This window comes from Mercenaria mercenaria, chromosome 15 (genome assembly GCF_021730395.1).
Source record: "Mercenaria mercenaria strain notata chromosome 15, MADL_Memer_1, whole genome shotgun sequence".
NCBI lineage: Eukaryota > Metazoa > Mollusca > Bivalvia > Venerida > Veneridae > Mercenaria > Mercenaria mercenaria.
The window spans coordinates 3,836,442-3,852,804 of NC_069375.1; the positions used below are offsets into that span (position 1 = coordinate 3,836,442).

The 16,363-nt window shown below is 37.5% G+C and overlaps 1 protein-coding gene across 1 annotated transcript in view; it reads right to left on the reverse strand.

Annotated features, from left to right (window-relative positions):
• Nucleotides 1-16,363, reverse strand: part of LOC123559189 (ubiquitin carboxyl-terminal hydrolase 20-like) — a 72,275-nt gene extending 55,912 nt beyond the window's left edge. Inside the window, exons 1-4 of the mRNA XM_053524416.1 lie at nt 15,975-16,363; nt 5,333-5,435; nt 1,110-1,229; nt 404-504 (exon numbers count right to left, since the gene is read on the reverse strand). Of these exons, the coding sequence (XP_053380391.1) occupies nt 404-504; nt 1,110-1,229; nt 5,333-5,419 (308 nt within the window). The 5' untranslated portion in view covers nt 5,420-5,435; nt 15,975-16,363. The remainder of the gene's footprint in view (nt 1-403; nt 505-1,109; nt 1,230-5,332; nt 5,436-15,974) is intronic.

Sequence of the window (16,363 nt, forward strand, 5' to 3'; positions counted from 1 at the left end):
TCATAATTTGACCAAAATGCATATCAGGGTTATGGGACTTGCTGCTATCAACTAGTTTTATAACCTCGAAGACACATGTGAAGTTTCAATTCAATATCTGCATTAGTTTTGGAGATAGTAACTTGCATGTAAAACTTTAACCAGAATTTTGTAAGTCCAAAAGGGGGCATAATTTGCTCAAAATACATGTCAGAGTTATGGAACTTGACCCAGTGAGGTTGGTAATTGACCTAGAAAAAGAAAAAATAAGTTTCAAAGCTATATGCCTTGAAATGATAGCTGTATGTACTTGCATGCAAAAACTTAACCAAGGTGTGACGCCGACGCCGATGCCAGGGTGAGTAGATTAGCTAGACTATTCTTTGAATAGTCGAGCTAAAAACGCTGATAACAATAAACTTACAGAAATGGTGGATTATTCCTATCATGGTACACCTCTGATTCACATATGTAACACCAAATTCGTAGAGTGGCCAGGTTAATTGCCAAGTAATGGAAATCCAACTGAAAGTACAAGTCTATCAAATAAGCAATTCAAGAATCAATTCACTTGAAAAAAAAACCCTAAAAAAACCCATATATGTTTACACCAGTTACGCTTCAATGAAAGGAATATTGATATATGTACAATATTATAATGCTTACTTCCTACAAAATCAAACTAAAGAAAATGGAGCTTCAAGCAAATCCTGCCATGATTCTTTTTATTAACACTCATAAAGCTTACACCACAAAAACAAAATCTCTCCCAGAATTACGAACAGACGGAAGTATTTAAAGGTGCATTAAAGGACAATCATCTAAGAAATACAGATATGCAATATAAGTCATAGGTCCCTAAAACGCCGTTTTCAAGGCCAGAAAACTCTTTTTCAATGCTGGTGACCTATGACCTTTATTGCATATCTTTGTTTCTTAGATGATTATCCTTCAATATCCATAGTTTGAAGAAATTCTATTATTGGGAAAAAATTTGCCCATCTCATTGATAGGACTCTGGTGTACGCCTTTAAAATAAGATTTCAAGTTATGAACTATATCCATATACCTGAACATGACATGAACTTAATACCTAAGCAAAACGTAAAATGTGAAGTATCATTGTATACCTGAGCATGATGTGAACTGTGATCCTTCAGTGACTCGCCACATCCAACATATGTACATCTGCCAACCAAACACAGCCACAAATTTGTAGCCCGCATCTCACACGTGTCACATATCTCATGCTAGCAATGTGTAAGTATAATAATTACCGGTATGCATAAATCATCAACTTTGAACTAATGTATTCATATATCAAGGGCTTAGAGCAAAACTGGTCTGTCTGTATATAGAAAGAGAAGCAGATAGACCAGTTTCACTCTAAGCCCTCGATATGAAAACATAGCATCATTATCATTATTACTACAAATCTCGCCAAGTTCAGATAGACATTACAAAAATAATATTCCAAGGACTGTAAAAATGTTTCAAATTTGAACATATGGCATGTCTGCAGTAAAGGTTAAACCGTTCGAGACAAGTCAGACTAGCTAACATTAAACTAGAATGTGTCTGTAGGTCACAGAGTATGCCCCCCCCGACTGGTACATTTGTCACAAATAAGGGGAAATAATTCAAATGTTTGCAGTCTTAATTGGGTATAGCCTCAACAAACATTTTATGAAAAGGATTCAATATTCTAGGCCATATACTTGTTGAGCTATGAGCATCACAAACAAAAAATCCACTATTTTGGCTATTTCAAGGGCCATAACCCTGTAATAAATGCAAAGATTCTCAGGTAGCCAAGTGTGCAAGGACAACTCAAGCAAGGTTTCATGAATTTACATCAAAATCTTTATGAGCTAGGCACATAATTAGGAGAAAATTTGTATTTTTTTACTATTTCAGCCATAACTTTAACAAGAGCTCGTCAAACACGAAATGCCCCCCTTGATGCATTCAGTAATTGCACAAGGAACAGAAATTATATGCTCACTGTAAACAAAAGTTCTACCATTCTGGTTTAATCTGACCTTGACCTTTAACCTTTTGGCCTAACAAGAGATTAAAGAGAGATCTTGGCGCCATCCACTGAACCATTTTTAAATGTTCCAAATTTCAAGACTAGCTCAAGGTCAAAATCAAAGTAAAATTTCATTTGGGCACAAAACAAAGTGTACGTGGTCCAAATTTGAAAGCTGTGGCTTGAGAAATGTGAAAGTAGGTCACTAGATCAATTTCAAGGTGAAAGTTCATTTGGGTAGACAGAACTATGCATGTGCTTCAAATTTGGAGGCTGTAGCTTGAGAAATGTGAAAGTAGGTTATAGGTAAAAATCAATGTAAAATTTCAATTCAGAACACAAAAATAAATATGCATGCAGTTCAAATTTTGAGCCTGTAGCTTCAGAAATCTCAAGATCAAAGTTCATTTCAGTACACAAAACTATGCATGTGGTTCAAATTTGAAGACTATAGCTTGAGAAATGTGAAAGTAGGTCACTAGGTCAAAATCAAGGTCAAATTTTATTTTGGAACAAAAAACTATGCATGTGGTCCAAATTTAAAGCATATACCTTCAAAAATGTGAAAGTAGGTCACTAGGTCAATAACAAGGTCAGTTTTTTTCAGTACACAAACCTATGCATGTGGTCCAAATTTGAAGGCTGTAGCTACAGAAATGTGAAAGGAGGTCACTAGGTCAAGATCAAGGTCAACTCATGTCAAGGTTCATCTTGCCACTCAAAACTATACATGTGGTCCAAATTTGAATGATGTAAGTTATGGACATGAAGATTCTAAGTTTTTCCCTATATAAGTCTATATGAACCATGTGACCCCTGGAGCAGGGCCATATTTGACCCTAGAGGGATAATTTGAACAAACTTGGTAGAGAACCACTAGATGATGCTACATTACAAAATATCAAAGCCATAGTCTTTGTGGTTTCGACAAGAAGATTTTCAAAGTTTCTCCCTGTATAAGTCTATGTAAACCATGTGACCCCCAGGGCGGAGCCATATTTGGCCCTACGGGAATAATTTGAACAATCTTAGTAGAGGACTACTAGATGATTTCATATACAAAATATCAAAGTCCTAGGCCCTGTGGTTTTGGACAAGAGGTTTTTCAAAGTTATTTCCTATATAAGTCTATATAAACCATGTGACCCCCGGGGTGGGGCCATATTTGACCCCAGGGAAATAATCTGAACAATCTTGCTAGAGGACCACTAGATTGTGCTTCATACCAAATATCAAAGACATAGGCCCTATGGTTTTGGACAAGAAGATCAGAAACCGTTTAACTGTTCCTGGCCAATGTGACCTTGACCTTTGACCTAATGACCTCAAAATCAATAGGGGTCATCTGCTGGTCATGGCCAACCTAACTATCAATTTTCCTGACACTAGGCCCAAGTTTTCTTGAGTTATTGCCCAGAAACCATTTTACTGTTCCTTGTCACTGTGACCTTGACCTTTGACATACTGATCTCAAAATCAATAGGGGTCATCTGCTGGTCATGACCAATCTCCCGATCAACTTTTGTGACCCTAGGCCTAAGCGTTCTTGACTTATCATCCGGAAACCGTTTAACTGTTCAGGGTCACTGTGACCTTGACCTTTAACATACTGACCTCAAAATCAATAGGGGTCATCTGCTGGCCATGACCAACCTCCCTATCGACTTTCATGATCCTAGGCCCAAGGGTTCTTAAGTTATCATCCGGAAACCGTTTTACTATTCAGGGTCACTGTTACCTTGACCTTTGACATAAAGACCTCAAAATCAATAGGGGTCATCTGCTGGTGATGACCAACCTCCCTATCAACTTTCATGATCTTAGGCCCAAGAGTTCTTGAGTTATCATCAGGAAACGGATTGGTCTACATTCCGACCAACCGACCGACAGACCGACGACATCTGCAAAACAATATACCCCTCCTTCTTCGAAGGGGGGCATAAAAATAGGGCGTGAGCCAGCCAAAAAATAAGAGGTCTGCAAGTTTATATCATGATAAGGACTTATGCAAGTTTTCAACCATTTATATTAAATACTTTTTGAGCTAGGTGCATCACAAGGTGAAAATAAGCATTTCTGACCATTTCAGGGGCCATAACTCTGAAAATAGGGGGGGGGGGGACCAAAATGAAAAATAGATGATGTGCAAGTTCATATCATGATTAAGACTCATGCAAGGTTTCATGAATCTATATCAAATACTTTTTGAGCTAGGCGTGTCACAAGGTGAAAATGTGCATTTGTGACTATTTCAGGGGCCATTACTCCGAAAATAGGGGGGGAGCCAGACAAAAAATAGGAGGTGCGCAAGTTCATATCATGATTAAGCCTCATGCAAGGTTTCATCAATTTATATCAAATACTTTTTGAGCTGGGCGCGTCACAAGGTGAAAATGGGCATTTTTGACTATTTCAGGGGCCATAACTCTGAAAATAGGGGCGGTCCAACATGAAAAATAGAAGGTGTGCAAGTTCATATCATGATTAAGACGCATGCAAGGTATCATGAATCTATATCAAATACGTTTTGAGCTAGGCCTGTCACAAGTTGAAAATGTGCATTTTTGACTATTTCAGGGGCAATTACTCTGAAAATAGCGGGCAGAACCAGACAAAAAATACGAGGTGCGCAAGTTCATATCATGATAAAGCCTCAGGCAAGGATTCATCAATTTATATCAATTACTTTTTGAGCTAGGCACGTCACAAGGTGAAAATGTGCATTTTAGACTATTTCAGGGGCCGTAACTCTGAAAATAGGGGGTGGAGTCAGATGAAAAATATGAGGTGCACAAGTTCATATCATGATTAAGACTCATGCAAGGTTTCATCAATTTATATCAAATACTTTTTGAGCTAGGCACGTCATAAGGTGACAATGTGCATTTTTCTCTATTTCAGAGGCCATAACTCTAAAAATAGGGGGCGGAGCCAGACACAAGATACGAGGTGCTGAAGTTCATATCATGACAAAGCCTCATGCAAGGTTTCATGAATCTATGTCAAATACTTCTTGAGCTAGCCGTGTCACAATGTGAAAATGTGCATTTTTGACTATTTCAGAGGCCATAACTGTGCATTTTAGACTATTTCAGGGGCCGTAACTCTGAAAATAGAGGTTGGAGCCAGACGAAAAATAGGAGGTGTGTAAGTTTATATCATGATAAAGACTCATGCAAGGTTTCATCAATTTATATCAAATACTTTTTGAGCTAGGGGCGTCACGAACTTCGGACGGACGGATAAGACCAAATTTATATGCCCCCCAACACTCATGGAGGGCACAAAAATTAAAATAGAATGAAATATTGCTACACTTACTTTTTGTGCTTTTTTGATCATATTCCAAGACACAGGACCTAGACTGGCCACATGAGGGCAGCGAGATATCTTCATACTTTGTGACATTATCAGACATCACAATCTACAATGTATAAAGACAATACATGGATGAAAGTATAAGATATGGACACTGTCTTTTCAAATCTTTGATGCTGTTTAATTTTCACTACTGTTATCATAGTCAGTTGTAAACACTTGCTGACTCAAAATAAATATATATATTACAGTATTATGTCATTTTAACTGAAAGATGAAATCCAAGAAAACATGATATTCATCCCTTCAAATACACAGTTTTTGTTCAGACATAATTTTATCATTTGATAGTGAAAATGCAACCTATAGAATCTGCATGAATGTTTTTAGATATCATTGGGTCTTATGATGGTTGAACCATGTAAAAAGAGAAAGTACATTTCTCAACAGCGACTCTGAGTGAGCTATATTATATGTAAACATGAGCTACGTACTTTTATGTATTTTTCTGATGCAAGTGTTCATTTAAATATTAAATATCATTAATTCTGTAAGACAAAAAGCTGAATTTTCTTTGAATTTGGAGTCAGTTTTGCAGTATTTCCCATCTTTTGCAATCTTAGGAGTATTTTCCAGTACGAAAATTCCCGGTAAATACTGGTGACAATTCCTGTCCCTGGGAAATTCCAGCCAACCCCAATCAGCGCAGACATATTCCTCTGAAGCGGCAATGCTAGGACCAGATCAGCACAAGCTATTTCAGGCCAGGAGCGCATTACTGACCAGATACTGTCTAACACGTTCTTTCCGAGGACAGTGAGAGATTGGGATCTCCTCCCAATCACCACTGCAGAGACCCTGGAAGGCTTCAGGTCACTCCTTGTGGGGTAACCTGACACAGTATCTGCAGAAACCCCGGAAGGCTTCAGGTCACTCCTTGTGGGGTAACCTGACGCAGTACCTGCAGAGACCCCGGAAGGCTTCAGGTCACTCCTTGTGGGGTAACCTGACACAGTACCTGCAGAGACCCCGGAAGGCTTCAGGTCACTCCTTGTGGGGTAACCCGACACAGTATCTGCAGAGACCCCGGAAGGCTTCAGGTCACTCCTTGTGGGGTAACCCGACACAGTATCTGCAGAGACCCCGGAAGGCTTCAGGTCACTCCTTGTGGGGTAACCTGACACAGTATCTGCAGAGACCCCGGAAGGCTTCAGGTCACTCCTTGTGGGGTAACCTGACACAGTATCTGCAGAGACCCCGGAAGGCTTCAGGTCACTCCTTGTGGGGTAACCTGACACAGTATCTGCAGAGACCCCGGAAGGCTTCAGGTCACTCCTTGTAGGGCAACCTGATACACTCCTTCACAGACATGACACCAGCTGTACACAATATAGTTTTAGACAGTTTTTTTCCTGCATGTGCCTGACTCGCTGAGGATATTACGTTTTTTCGAGATTTCAACTCTATACTTAGTTGATGATGATGATGTAGTTCAACAAATTCAATGTGATCCTAGATAATAGGAGTTTTTTCTTATGGGCAATATCTCAAATTCATGTTGACATATAGTGGTCAATACTGGTCATTTGAATACTTTGCTTGCATAACTAATTTTTTTAGATAAATTTACCATGTGCAAGCACCTCATTAATACAGTGGGATTATTGATCATGACAGCTAATTAGTGACTAGATAGACAGGTCTGCAATATATCTGTAGTATATTGTAACTTGTAAGACATGGTGTCAATAAGGCAATGTGACACTTGCTATCAAAACACAATTTAACCACTTCCATGAAAGGGTCCAGTTGTTCACAGCAATTTTTCATTGAATTATATTTCAGTAAAAACAATTAGAATCAATGCTTGTGAATCAAACACTTAACTGCTACAGTTTATGAAATACTTTCTACAAATGAAGTTCAGTTAAATTAGCACCCAGTACTGACAAATCGACCACTTTTGACTAATTTGGGAGTATTGATTTGGTTGCTTTAACTAAATATAATGCATTCAAACACCTTCATCAAGCCCCAAATGCTCTTAACAGTCATTTTTTAAAATTGTTTATAAACTCTGCAAAATAACTTTACAGTCGGTATTGACTAACTGACCAGAATTGACCAATCAACCAGTATTGACCACTTCAGGGAGTATTGACCGGGCAGTTTTAACCGGTTAAAACTGCTAGTTAAAACCGGGGGTGGTTTTAACTGCTCAATATTGTTGATATTAAAGCATAAGATTGCCTTGCTGACATATTTTGAATGTACATTTTGTGTTTTGTTTCTGCAATTTAGTATCATCTGCAGTCTGTCATCACACCTGTTTTCACATATTTTCGAAGATTTAAGTCTCTTTTTCAAAATTTTGAGCTATATTTAACCCATTTGAAGTTTCTACACGAATATTAATGTTTAATTTATTAGAGCAAGCTAGTCTGACCAGTATTTTATCATGACATTTTTTAAATTTTTTTTAACGTCTTCGTTTTCCTAACAGTAAAATGCAAATACGGCTAAGGTTTTGAGGGATATAAAACTAAACAAGAGGGTCATGATGACCCTGTATCGCTCACCTGAGTAACATGAGCCACATGTTTCAAATGGCAAACTGATGCTGAAATATTAAGAATGTAGGTCAGTAGGTCACATTCATGTAACTGAAAGTCAGTTTTAAGATCGTTGTGCAAAACTGTACATGTCATCCAAATTTCAAGGCTGTATCTTAAAAAAAGTAGGTCAGTAGGTCAAGGTCACAGTCAAGTGATCCCTAATCACTTGGGATCATCAGGTAATTATAATTAAACAGTCTAGGAAATATGATCTGATAATTTTTGAAGTATTTTTGCTATATAACTCATAATTATAATAATTTAAGTGACCCCCAGGGTGGGGCCTCTTTTCACCCAAGGGGCATAATTTGAACAAACTTGTTTGAGATCCACCAGGCAATGCTACATACCAAATATAAAAGGCCTAGGCCTTGAACTTTCAGACAAGAAGATCTTTATTTTTTTTCCTTCATAAGTATATCTTAAACTTGGTGCCCCCAGGGCAAGGCCTATTTTCACTCTAGGATCGTAATTTAAATAATTTTTGCAGAGAAATACTAGGAAAGGCAATATACTTAATATCAGAAGCCTAGGCCTTGCAGTTTAAGGCAAGAAGTATTTTTCCTATACAAGTCTATTTAAAACCTGAAACGCCCCCCCGGGGCAGGACCTCTTTTCACCCAAGGGGCATAATTTGAACAATTTTGGTCGAGGACCACAACCAGAGTTCTGCATGGAATTAAATTCTTTGAACAGTTTTGAAAGGGGACCAATCAATGATCATTCCTGTGAAGTTTGGTGTGATTTTGCCCAGTGGTTTTCAAGAAGAAGATTTTTTTAGAAAATGTTGACGGACACACGACACACGGGCATTGAGCGGTCACAAAAGCCCACCATGAGCCTTTGGCCCAGGTAAGCTAAAAATAACAGATAATTTAAAATAAGTCATCCCAATAAGCCAAATTTTAAAACCAATAACTTTACACGACAGGGTACTGTGAATTATCCTTCATTATTTTGCGGTGCACGACACTTTGTCGAAAGACACTTGGTCGAATATGACACTTCGCCGAACATGAAACATGGTCGAATCCGACACTTAGCCGAATACGACACTTGGTCTAATTTTCATATAAAGTACGACACTTGGCCGAAATTGTTACCTTTGACAAAGGCCTTTATGATGAAAATTGACTGTATTATCGGCTTACGTTTACCTTTTACTCAATGCGTAAATAGCCATAATTGATTAGAAACGTGTTATCTGGTGAACAAAGTTCTTTTGAATTCGACCGGAGAAGCCTACGGGTAAGTATAATTATAATTTTAGTTTCAGTATATTTGTTATGGTATGTTATTGTAAAGTGTAAAGTGTAAAAGCAAACAAGTAATGGAGGAAAAGCCTGAATAACTAAATGTCTGGAAACTGAATCTGAATCTTTCATACTTTTATTTCAGATCAAAAAGATGAACGAGAAAGTACAGAGAGTGGTACAGGACTTTGGGAAACGATCGTCTGAAGAATTTCTAAGAGGAATAGCATATAACCTAAGATACTGCATAAAGAGACTGTAACTCGATAAATCTACCTGATCGATTTTGTTATAAATCAAGCACAGTTTAATAAAAGTGTTTCCGCTTTCTTTTCTCGTTCAATATTGTAAGTACTTCTTTTCCAGTTTTTTTAGACCAACTTTCGACCAAATTCGACGAGTATGTAACTTCGACTATGTGTCGTATTCGGCAAAGTGTCGTATTCGACGAGGTGTCTTTCAGCGAAGTGTCGTAGACTCATTATTTTGGTCCTTTGAAGTTTTGACATTAAGACTGCCCATCACAAATATAAAAGGAAGTGTCTAGCCGACAGGTAACCAGACGCCATTTACTATAAAGATATCAATATTTATCTGCAAACAAAATTTAGTGTGAATACATACTATATAGAGATTTACTTTTAATCGTCTCGAATAAATCGTCTCACTGCATTATTCGTGCTATGCCGAAAGCAACAAGGCAGTCTGAAAGACAGCTAAATCCCCCGCCACTGGTATGGATAGTGAAAGGGTAAACCTTTGACCTTCAGCTGTGACCTTGACCTTGAACTCACATGGCTAACCCATGAATTCTGCACATTGTCTAGATGAGGTGATCTGACATTTGACCTAAGTTTCATGAAAACCCTAAAAGGGATTTAGGAGATACAGAGCTCAAACCTTTGACCTTGAGTTGTGACCTTGACCTTGAGTTGACATGGTTGACTAATGAGTTCTTGATGAGTTGATCATTTGACCAAAGTTTAAACTTTAAAGTAAATCCTTCAAGGGGTTTAGGAGATACAGAATGGACACAAAATGGAAGGCTCAAACCTTTGACTCTAAGTTGTGACCTTAACCTTGAGCCGGCATGGCTGACTCATCAATTCTGCACATCAACTTGATGAGGTGATCATTTGACTCAAGTTTGAAGAAAATCCTTCAAGAGGTTTAGGAGATACAGAGCGGACACAAAATGGAAGGCTCAAACCTTTGACCTTGAGTTGTGACCTTGACCTTAAGCCGACATGGCTGACTCCTGAGTTCTGCACATCGTCTTGATAAGGTGATCATTTAATCCAAGTTTCATAATTATCCTTCGAGAGGTTTAAGAGATACAGAGCGGACACTAAATGGTAGGCTCAAACGTTTGACCTTGAGTTGTGACCTTGACCTTGAGCCGACATGGCTGACTCATGGGTTCTGCACATCGTCTTGATAAGGTGATCATTTGATTTAAGTTTCATGATTATCCTTCAAGGGGTTTAGGAGATACAGAGCGGACACGAAATGGAAGGCTCAAACCTTTGACCTTGAGTTGTGACCTTGACCTTGAACCGACATGGCTGACTCATGGGTTCTGCACATCGTCTTGATGAGGTGATCATTTGACCCAAGTTTCATGAAAATCCTTCAAGGGGTTTAGGAGATACAGAGCAAACACAAAATGTTACGGAAGGACAGAAGGACAGACGGAGACCATTCCTATAACCCCCCACCACCTGTGGCAGGGGATTAATAATGACATGTTCACCATGACGTCACTCATTAAAATCTGTTAATCTGGCGGCGGGCAAAACAATGTTTTTGTCGGATATGTATTTTTAAATTTTAACAACTTTTTCACTGGATTTAATGATTTTCAACATTAAAACAGTTTTGAAATAGTTACAATTTTCGTATTTTAGAATTCAAATATTTTTTTGATGAATAACTGTTTAAAATGACATATTTATAAAATCAATAGCGGCAGTATCATGTTCATAACTTTTAGAAAAACAATAGTTAAGCGTTCACAATACAGGGGTGTGGAATTTCGGATTTTATCCACTTGCCCACGGACAAGTTTGACTGAATTTTCTACTTGTCTGAAGCTAAATTCACTTGTCCAAATAAAAAGTGAAAACCAGGCACCGGGTTCATTAGAACTGCTTTATTTAACCCAACATTTTGTGAATCAATATATTTACTACTACATCTGAATGTGTTACAGGAAATGTACACTTACAGAACAATAAAAGTCAATAACACAGTATTCTGTTTGTTGTTTTTGGTCACTGCAGTACAAAAGGATGGGAGATTCTGATAAGCCCATCTAAGTAAAATTAAGGCACAGGGATTACTTGGGTTATCAGCTAAATTTTTAAGCTTCTCCCTTGCAATGTCCTCACCACCTAGATTCTTCACAATTTCACTTAACATAGGCTGTATGCACTCCATCTCAGAACTTGCCTGAGCTGATGTGGAGGCAACACTTTCATATATATTTAGGTCACAGTGGCTGACTTTGCTGGTGGTTTATGGTGTATGTGTCTGACCAGACTTAAGCCACTGTTCAACAGAAGGTACAGGATCAAACTTTGAAAATTCTAGACCATCTAGACAATAATTCACATTTGACTATGCAGATTTTCTTTGGTAAGGCGAGTTCTAAGAGGAGTCTTGACTAGATTCATTTGAGAAAAAAGCCTTTCACAGGCAGCAGTGGAGGGGGAGATTGTGAGCAATAGCTGTAGCAGCGTGGCACTGATGTGTTTAACAGAATCTTTCTGCCTCTGCAGTAAAGATATATAAACAACAAAAGGGTGAAAGGTTTTTTGCACGGAAACCTGAACGTTAAGTGTCTGCCATTCACTGGGAATAGAGGAGGCCTCCTCTTCTGGTTAAAAGATTAAAATTACACTGTTCACACAGCTGTTTTATCTCTTTACAACCATATGTGCTAAGTTCTGCTAGTGTATGAGGCCAGTTTCTAAAGTCAAAAACCTTGAACAGACTTAAGGGTGGGTTCTCAAAATCCTTAAATCTCTCTAGAACATACTGACTGATTTTGTCAAGTAAGGAATGAATGTCGTTATCATCTTTGAAATCCAACAGAGACCTATTCAGTTTAAATTTAACATCAAACAGGCCAGTTTCAGAATCATACAACCTGTAGAATTTGGACAAAGATCAACAGACCTTTATTTTGAAACAAAACAGAAGTCTGGGTTATGGCTGTAAGGACATCTTGCATGAGATAAATGTATTTTACAAATTTTAGACTTTTAAGGTCAGTAAGTATTGCTTTTGCTTGACCTAGCTCATCAGCCTTATAAGAAAGGTCAAGAATTGGCTCCATGTGTGTTAATGTTACATTAAGGTCCTGACAAACTGCCTCTAATGCACGTAACTTGGAAGAAACCCGCCTAATTGCATTGATTTCTGTGTGTTTTTTTAGATTTTCATTGAGAAAAGAAGAAGCTTCTTCAATTCCTCTCTTCTCTTGGGGGAAAATGAATAGAATTTACAGATTCTCTTTAGAGCAGTGTTTTCCCTTGACTTTTGAAAATGAGGGTCATTGTGACCCTCAGTGTTTTACATCTGGGGGTCATTTCCGAATTTTGGGGGTAATACAGATATACTAAAACTAGTATTTTGAATAAAACTTTGTTTTACTTATACTAGTGATTATACAGATTGAAGTCTTTCCTCATATTTGTCACTGAATAAAATGATAAAAACAGCTGATGTTTGACTTTTATTTATATACGTGCTAAAATAAATTTTAGTACTTTTTACCAGGCAGTGTTATAGTAGGAACAGGCAATCTGAACCACTTGGCCCTACTGTACTTGCTGCCGACAACGTCATAAACATCGTCAGCTTGCTTTGCTTTTGAGCCATTTTTTTAGTAAACAGCAGACTGGTACTACTACTGATTTAGATTTTCAAGAAATTGCGTCCACTGTGACGCACAGAATTTATTTTTATGGGTCATTTGTCAGAAAAGTGTGACTATGACGCAGGTTTTGTGCGTCAGGGAAAACCCTGTTAGAGTGTCTTCAAATTTCTTTAGATACCCAACCTGCTTAACAGCATCTAAGGCGCCAAGTTCAAGTATATGAGCCACACAATGGGTTACAATAACATTATTATCAACTGCATCACTGAGTTTTTTAGCAACACCATTCTTTGCACTTAAATTAACAGCAGCACCATCAAGATTCACACACACCAGTTTTGCATTTTGATTTGACAAGTTATCAACACATTCTTAATGGCATCAACAACACCATCCGCTTTTGCATTTTCTAAATTCTCTATACTGGCAACTGTTGTTTCAGGTTCATATGTTTCAGGGTGTACATAATGTATCAAAATACCTTCCTGGTCAATAACAGAACAGGTCAGTGCTTGAGTCACTCATGACCGAAAAATATCTAACATTTTTCGAGTTTATTTTTGTTTCATCCAATATAACATTGGCAATAGAATTATGGAACACCACACAGGCATCTCAAGATAAATGATAATTGCCCAAATCAGCACCATTTTTCTTTGCACTTCACACATAAATGGATAGTCAGTGTAAGGCCGATTATGTTTTATTACAGCATAAGCAGTATTGAAGAGCTTTATATATCTCTCTCGAGTTTGTGCATTTCCACTTTGGCTAGAGACTTTTCTATGGGTCCTTGTTTACTAGGCTTTTGCTTGAATTCATACTTTGACACAAATGACACGTTTTGACGAAACTTGATGGGAACTATGGGTGTCTTTTCTTAGTAAGGTGTCAGCATATTTACCAATATACAAAGCAGAAGTTGTATCCGCAGTCTGCGGGAACAGTCTGCAAATGTGACAATACAGCGTGTCCGAGCTATCAACCTTTCGCAGCCAACCAAAGTCTGAAAACCAGCTATCTTTAAACCCATGTGCACATCTGCAATCATATTCTTTGTCTCTTTGCGCTTTTACCGTTCCTTAAGACTGTTCAGGCGGTTTTGAACAACCCGATTTAATGACAAATTTGTCCATGTTCGTACCAAAAACTACTTGCAATGCTATGATTTACTGCGCATAATATTTACCCTAGCACCGTTTCATTGTTTCATTGCCTCGATACATCCAATGGAAGCTGAATTTTCCGATAGCAGGTGCTTTTTAGCGAGGGGCCCAATACGGGGAAATGTATTCTGTGCCGAGCTGATGTTTACGTATTTTAAGCATGGTTTTATGCAAAATAAGAAAGAAATAAACGTTTGCGAATTATTAATGATTGAAATTTGGCTTTTTATTATTTTAAGGCTCCAAAATTCACTTGCCTGCGGACAAACGCACTGGTAAAATTCGGCTTGTCCGCCGGCAAAAACTCTTGATTTGGGCAAGTCGGGCATAGAAATTCCACACCCCTGCATAATAAATCCATTTTATTGCTTTCCACTCATCACATTTTTTAATAAATTTGTGTTTTAAGAATTAAAGTTTAGGTTGTTAGAAAAACATCACTCTTCACAAAATAAAATGGACGTTCGGCGATCTATGTTTTATCATTTCTAAAAATACTTAAATAGATCGTTTTATCGACTGAAAAATCGTTAATCTATTCGAGACTATGAAAAATATACATTGGTATGTATTCAAACAATATTTTATGGATACGTATTGATAGCAAGCGTAGCTCGCGAGCAATTGGGCAAAGCGCAATTGCGAGCGCGTAGCTCGCCTTACGGCAATGTGTAGGCGAATATAACAAAGGTGTGCCGAATGGGGCAAAGTGATGTAGCTGAAAAATTTTCCTCTTGTCTGGGCGCCGCCAATTTGTTCTACTTCCGTCAAAGTCGGGAAAATTGTTTTTGTTTTTTTTAATTTTATATTTGAATTACAATCTCCATGTTCATTAGGTGTCTTTATTTTAAAAAAAGTTATGTTATGGAAATAATTTCAATTTTGCTTTTATTTTACAAAGTGGGTGTCCCTAGAGGACAGGTGCTCATAGCAAATGCTTTGTCGGCAGTGAATACAGAACTGCATTTGACTGCTGAATATTATCCATCATTCAAAAATAATGCAAGAAAGATTTTCAGTTGGTAGAAAAAAATATGACTTTCTTTTAAAAGATCAAGCATTCGCCAGAAAATGGGATAAAATGTCATAAATAAGCAAAAGCCATAAGAACGCCGCAAACAGGTAATGACGTCACCGTGACACCAGCTTTCCATAAATTTTGCAACGTATGATATTCGCTGTTACAGGTATAATGACACTATTTTTTGTTTCTTTTCAAGTGAATAGGTTCTCGGAATTGTTTTAAGCAGTGAATAGTTTCTTTGTCATTTAAGCTACGCTCGCTCAGAGGCTTTGCCTTTTTCATATTATCTTAATAACAGTTAAAACTATATAAATATCATTACTTTTTCATTAAGAAATCAACTACACCCGATGGCTAAAAAATCCCCAGAGGATTTGCTAGCTGTATCATGGTAACTGGACGGCTAGAACGCAGGCTAGGCATCCAGTTACAGGACGGCTAGACACTTCCAATATAAAACAATCTGACCGTCGTACTATTCTGACTAGATGATGATCAGATGATGATAAATTTTTAACAAAAAATTACCCCTCCCACTGTTACATCTGTCAAACTTGTTTGAAGCAAAACAATGAATCTTTATCATAATATTTGGATACTGATTTAACGCAGAACAATTTTCTTAATTACTAGCACCATTCTGAACAATATTTCAGGAAATAACATTGCGTTAATTCTGAAAAAATGAAAATATGCAAAATTACCGATACTGTTCTACGTAGAAAACGAAGGTTTACCGATTAATTGATTTCCGGTATTGTGTAAGTCATTTATCAATGAAAACGATGTCATCACATAAATACCATAATTATGTAGGTATGAGATTTTGTTCACAAGCAAAAAAGTTTAAAGGTTCAAAAAAGAAAAAAAAAAGAAAATAGAAATAAATAAATAAATAAATAAAATAAAAATAACCCCCTACCCCACCCCCAATTTTTAGGTAAAGGTAAATTTTAATTACCGTCGCTTTGTGAAATAAAGTTTAAGAACCAATAATACAATTAGACTCTTCCACGCGTTAGATACTACATATCTGTATTCGATAAGACAGATCAGTGAAACAGACTATAATACAATATACCTTACCCCCACA